At 42.8% G+C, this 6,298-nt stretch overlaps 2 protein-coding genes across 4 annotated transcripts in view; both read left to right on the forward strand.

Moving 5' to 3' along the window:
- The window catches only part of Bx (LIM domain-containing protein Beadex), a 72,862-nt gene extending 67,218 nt beyond the window's left edge, over positions 1–5,644 (forward strand). For all 3 annotated transcript variants that reach the window (XM_086836742.1, XM_086836743.1, XM_020950706.2), the window contains exons 3-4: positions 57–182; positions 3,140–5,644. In XM_086836742.1, the coding sequence (XP_086692868.1) occupies positions 57–182; positions 3,140–3,524 (511 nt within the window). In that variant the 3' untranslated portion in view covers positions 3,525–5,644. The remainder of the gene's footprint in view (positions 1–56; positions 183–3,139) is intronic.
- LOC147643111 (uncharacterized) lies at positions 3,540–5,644 on the forward strand. The gene has a single exon (XM_086836745.1). It carries the CDS (start codon positions 3,540–3,542, stop codon positions 3,849–3,851), a length of 312 nt encoding a protein of 103 aa, XP_086692871.1. The 3' UTR covers positions 3,852–5,644.
- Positions 5,645–6,298: the final 654 nt, after the last annotated feature.

Consider the following 6,298-nt stretch of genomic DNA (forward strand, 5'->3'; position numbering starts at 1 on the left):
AATCATTTCTAAAGATTTGAAAGTCCTTCTTGTAATAGAAATCTCTCTTCTTGCAGATTATTTGGAAATACAGGCTATTGTGCTGCCTGCAGCAAGGTGATCCCTGCCTTTGAGATGGTAATGCGTGCCCGCACCAATGTCTATCATCTGGAATGTTTCGCCTGTCAGCAATGTAACCATAGGTGAGAATTAATCGAATCGAAGCGATCTTTTGGTAAATTTCCCATGCATTTTTATGGGCAATTTGCACACACAGAGATTCGACCATAAATTCGTGCCCCTTTCCCTTTCCCCTTTTAATCTTCGACTCAAAGTGGCACTTGAAGTTTTTATTAACGTGCCGGCAAGCGGCAAATTGCCATCGTTTACAAGCTAACATCAAACAAAGGGAGCCATGGGGGAAGCAACCCCCTTTAGTGTCATACATTTTCTATGAAAACCGCATAAATTTCACATTTCGAATCGAACCCTTTTGGGTGCCGTCAAGTCATCGCAATCCCATATTCCCGTCTTTACTCCGTCTCCTCGAATATTTTATGAAACTTGGCCAATTCGTGAAATGTCACTCTGGAGAGCTTTAAACTGCAACGGACTCCGGCTCCGGCTCCTTCTTCCCCTTTTGGTCAGCTTGGTTTCGTTTCGTTTTCGTTTCGGGGTTCTCTTGCATTAATAATGAGGGCGCACATATGCCTCCTGTCTCAGTCCTTGTTCTCGTCCTCGTCCTGGTCGATTGTGCAACATTGGGAGCGGCCAACATTAAATATTTAAAATGCCGCCACACGGCATCGTTGGCCGAAAAAAATATTGAAATAAATGTTAAAACATATTGGCATATTGTGAGAATCGTCGCCACCCCTCGTTTGGCTTCGCTTGGCCTTTGTTTGTGCATTGTTGAAAAAATTGTTTTTAAAAAAATGCACGGTGAGCTTCTCCCAACCAAAGACTTCTTATAATAACCAGATGCATAGCGCCCATATATTTGAATTTTTTAATATATGAAAGCAGTTTGTTTAAAAGTTATAAATTTGAGCTTATTTCTAGCAAAACATAGAATGATTTATCTATGTTTTATTGTAAACGCACAGATCTAGAATGATTTAATTATTGAGCTGTTGGTGTAAGAGAGAGAAACTGATCCTGGAGCTCTCTCTGGCTTTTAAGCTAAATTTCAAAAGATCAAAAAATTGCGTGTGTAGCCTTACAGATCTAGAATGCTTGACTGAAAGAAAGTTGTTTTGTTCTATAGCTATTTCTCTATTACTCTCTCTGCATTTAAACAAAGAAAGCTAGAAAAAGTGGCGTTACTCATCTTTTTACTATGACTTCTTTTGAAACAACTCTGCCTTGCTATTTACCCAGGACTTTCTTTATAGACCATTTCCTTTCAGACTCTCCCACTGGATATGTTTTCTGTCCAAGTAATTTGGTTGAAAATCAATGAAATTTCCCAACGTTTTCCCCCACAGTTATGCGTACTCACTCTTCCTTCTTCCGTACTGTTTTTGCTAATCAATTTTTCACGAAAATTAATTCAATTGCCGAAAAAATCCATTGAGGCGTGGCCGTATGGCCAGCGGCCAGGCGCAACTCCTGCCACAGCTTCTGCTTTTTGGCCACATTTAAAATGCGGGCTTTCATTTTGGCAAACAAAAAAAGAGTTTTTCCTGCGGATTCCTGTTTGGGGGGGAAATGTATTGCAAAATGCATTGCAATCGAAAGGACGGACTGTGTGAGGTTTGCATAATTTCCTGTCGTCAGCAATGGACGACGACTTCTGGCCAAGCCAAGCCAAGTCGAATCTTTTGGGTCCAGGCTCCAGCTTCAATTTTTTCCGCAATATTTCCTGCTCTTATTTTTTGTTGTTGTTGTTTTTGATTTTTCCCCCTGTATTTTTAAACTTATTTTCCCTGATTTTTGTCGCTGTTTTCCTTCTTTTTTTTTGGTTGTACTTCCTGTTGACAATTTGTTGTTGGCTTCTTTGAGCGGGGGGGAGGAGGAGGCTGGCCTGATGCCCGGATGTGCGAGGCACTCACTTATCAACATGTCCGTGTGCGTCGTGTCCATGTCCATTTCCATCTCCATTGCTCCATTGCTCCAACGACCAGTGCCATGTCACAGGTGCTCTCTGAATGCAAAAAATCAACCGTCAGCGTTGAAATGGGAAGAAAAAGTTTCAACTTTGTTGACTCTTTTTCGTGGACTTTTGCTGCTTTGTTTTGGTTGATAAACAAAGCCATGTTTTTTCCCCCACGCCCCCGACGAGCCACGTCAATCGATTTGGCCAAACGCAACTGAAACCAGCAGCAGCAGCAGCAGGCCAAAAAAATAATAAAGTGAAGCGAAATGTTGACGTAAATCAAAAGCCAAATTTCATATCCGCTGTAAGTCTGCTGTAAGCTGATTTACCCAAACCATAAGCATGTCCTTGTTCCCCACAAAAAGGATGCAACTCTTTGCTGCCGCAGGTACTTGTCAAAATTGTAAATGTTTATTTTTTTTGTCAAGGAGCAGCCTGAGGAAGAGGGAGGAGTATCGGGAATACACTCAAGTTAACACTTGACAAAGCCTAGCTCGGCTCTCACATGGACTTATCCCGGCTGAGCCATCTCTCCAGGACACATACTCCATTTGTATGCACAAGAGAAGCTCCTCTGCTTGATGTGTGTGTTTGCTGGAGTAGGAATAGGTGTAGGAATGGGACTTGGAGTTGAAGCTACAACTCCGCACACAGGTGCCAACATAAATATTTCGACAAGGGACTCGCATGGCAACTTTATTTGCTAAGACTAACCGGGAACAAACCTGGGACAAACTGTTGCTGACAGCAGAGCGACATCTTGCCAGGCTTATCAGACTTCCTGGTCCTGGTTCTAGTACTGATGCTGGTCCTGGTTCTAGTCCTGTTCCTGGTTCTATTAATGGTCCTGATGCTGTTCCTGGTCCTCTTCCGTTTAGTCTCCGTTTGTACCTCCTTTTTGTTTCAATTTCATCTACAGTAACCGCTGTCAATTGTCATCATTGTTGTCCCCTGCCTAAATGTGTGGAAAAATCGTTTCCACTTCCTCCTTGACAGACAGAGGGAGTCTCTAAGCTGGAGAAACATCCATTATAACCACACTCTCTCTGCTTTTCCTTACAGATTCTGTGTGGGTGACCGCTTCTACCTGTGCGAGAACAAGATACTCTGCGAGTATGACTACGAGGAGCGGCTGGTCTTCGCCTCGATGGCCAATCATCCGATGCTCAAGCGCCATGTCTCCTCGCTGGGCCAGGGTTCGCCCACGGGTGCGGCTGGTGGACAAAATGCTGCCGGCGGACTTTTGGGCGGTGGCCCTGGCACCAATGTCAATGGCGTGGGCGTTGGCGTCAATGTGGGCATGGTCAATGGTCCACGCACGCCCGGTGATCACAATAATAACAATGGTCCGCAGACACCAACTGGCGGCGGTTCACCATTTGCCGCTGCTGCCGCCGCAGCTGCCGCCGCTGCTCACATGAAGAATCAACTGGGAGCGTCCAGCTAAAATAAAGCCCTGGGCATGGGCGCTGCTGGTACTGGGACAGGATCTGGAGTGGGCTTGGGTGTGGGAGCCCTGGGAGTTGGTGCGGCAACGCAGCAGTTCTACAGTGGCTTTGGACTGCAGCACCAGCATCAACAGCAGCAGCAGCAGCAACAGCAGCAACAACAGCAACAGCAGCAGCAGCTCATGGGCATGGGCCTAGGTTTAGGCGGAGGAGCAGGATCCTCTGGAGTAGGAGGAGGAGGAGGAGCAGCAGCAGGAGGAGGAGGCGTTGGCAGCATCGGCAGCGGCTGCAAGCGCTACCAAAGAAAGTTCTACAATCGCAACTGAGCGAGTGGCCCGGGGAGACCGAGGAAAGGATGCAGAGTTGCTGAAATGCACAGATGCAGATGCTGAATCGATATTCAAATCTTCGTTTGCTTTGACTGAGTTCAAGTTTTATAGTTTTAAATGCAATTATTTTTAAGTTAGCTTTTAAGCAGATCGCTTGCTGAAGTTGCAGACATTTTTAAGGTCCTAAACAGAACAGTTTTTGACTATGTTTTTCTATTTTACCTTCTGTTTTTTTTTTTTATGAGACCTGTAAATAATTTTCCCTGTGAACTGTTGACTTTTTAGTGCGAGCCTCATTTTTCTCAGAATTTTTTTTTTTTCATTTTATAGATATACTTGTATTTATCTATATATATGCGTATGAATAATTTTATTTTCACGCTCGAAGCGTGCGGTGCCAAAACAAATTCAAAGCAGTGCCAAAAAGTTAAAAAATAAACGAACGAATGAAGGAATATATAGTGAAGCGAGCGATAGTGAGAGAGATAATGGGTGAAGAGTGCGAGTCCGGGGAAGGAGAGTGAAGTAAAGGATTCGATTCCATTGAAATCGAGAGAATAAAGCCAAGGACCTTATAGCAACAAGATGCATAACGCCCAAACATAAGCAATTAACTCTGAAAATGGAATGATTGATGCAAAAGCAAGTGCGTATGTGTTCGTTTGGCGTTACCCATCTCGTTCTTTTAAGGTCCTTTGAAATAGCGCATCCCCACCGAACAATTTTTCATCTCCATTAATGCAATGAAAATCTAAAGAATGCAGGCGAGGTCTTTGAGTGATCGCGGCAAATTGGCAAAAGTGAACTTTGATGTGTAAATATTGAAAAACATTCTGCACACGACTTAAGCACACATGATTTTTGTTCTGATTCCATTTTAAGTCTGTTGGAGCAACATTGTTGATTATTATTTAAGTTTAGTTTAGTGCCGAGGCTACAGGAGAAGGGGTTAGCAGAATAAATGAGTTCTTTCCAAGGCGAACGATGTATAGCTCTAGAGGAGGAGATCTTTTTGGGTTGGGAGGCGAGATGGCCAGTGTCCTGCCAGTGGTAAATGTAAAGAATCTAAATTTAAGTATATTTGTGTGCGTGTATGTATAACTATATATATATATAAATATTATCAAGCAAACTAGTTACAATATGGGTGTATTTATTAATCCTTTTTTTTTATTAATCGTAACACTAATCACAAATATATGCGTAATTAGCGTTCGATCGGGGCTAGCGAATAAACCAAGTGCGGATCGGGAGAAACCAAAGTGTGTGTATAAGCGAGAGATAAACAAATACTACCTATCTATCGATTACCGAACAACTATGTTAAATATATATAAATACATGTATCGTAATAATCGAAATAATCAGATCTAAGTAAGAGCGATAATCCCATACTCTTCGTTCTCTCATTTTTTTTTGTACCGCATAAAGTTAAATTATAACAAGGAAAACAAAAAATCAAAAATATCTAAAATGTAAGATAAACAAAAAATCCCCCGCTTAGACTTATACATATATACGTGCATATATAATTAATGACAAAACACACACTCTGGCATACTCATGTCAAGGACAGTGTAGAGCCTGGGCGGCGTTACGCATCTTCAGCTCTGCACTGTCCTTGCTCAGACTCAATGTGTGTGTGTGTGTGTTTTTTTGGGACAGCAAGCAGCAAAAGCAAAATGAAAGAAATCAAAACTAAAGAGAAACGTGAGAAGGTAAAAGAAAACAAAACAAAAAACAAAAAGAAAATGAAACAATAAATGTAATTAACATTTGAAAAAATTAAACGACAGCAGTTGTGCTTATTTTTTTGGGGGGAAATTCGGGGTTTTCCAGGAGAATGCTTTCCCCTCCCCCCACACCGATTGTGTCGCCTGACATTTGTTGACTCTTTCGCTTTGACGGCCATTAATCACGGCATTGTTGTTACCAAATTTCCAAATCCACAGACCAGACAGGACCCAGGACCCAGGAGCCAGGAGGAGGGAGGCCTGATAAATGATGGTTCATATTTTTGAGAGCTGATAGCTGAGCACAGAGTGCTCCGCAATTGAAATAATAAAACCCTGCGACCTCTTCCCCCTCGTAGTCCTTATCCTGTGGAAGCATTGATTAATGAAACTTTAAAAGGGAACACGCGTCTTTTGTCTGCAACGACCGCAAAAACTTTGCCATGGAGATAGCGGATCTTTTCAATCCAAAGATATATATATATATATATTTGCGCCGCAAAACTTTGCCTGCGTCTTTTGAGGATGTCAATGGGATTGGTCTCGGTTATAAGGATATCCAAGGAGCCGCCGTTGTTGCCGCCGCCGCAGGCCATAATAATAAAAGTCATTTATAGATTTCGATTTTGTGCACATGTGGAAAAGGAAGTCCCTGCCCCTGCCCCTGCCCCTGCCCCTGGGGGGCAAGACTCCACTATAACTTAGACGTTG

The sequence above is a fragment of the Drosophila serrata genome, unplaced genomic scaffold (assembly GCF_035046125.1).
Source record: "Drosophila serrata isolate PLE 108 unplaced genomic scaffold, ASM3504612v1 contig_293, whole genome shotgun sequence".
NCBI classification, from domain to species: Eukaryota; Metazoa; Arthropoda; class Insecta; order Diptera; family Drosophilidae; genus Drosophila; species Drosophila serrata.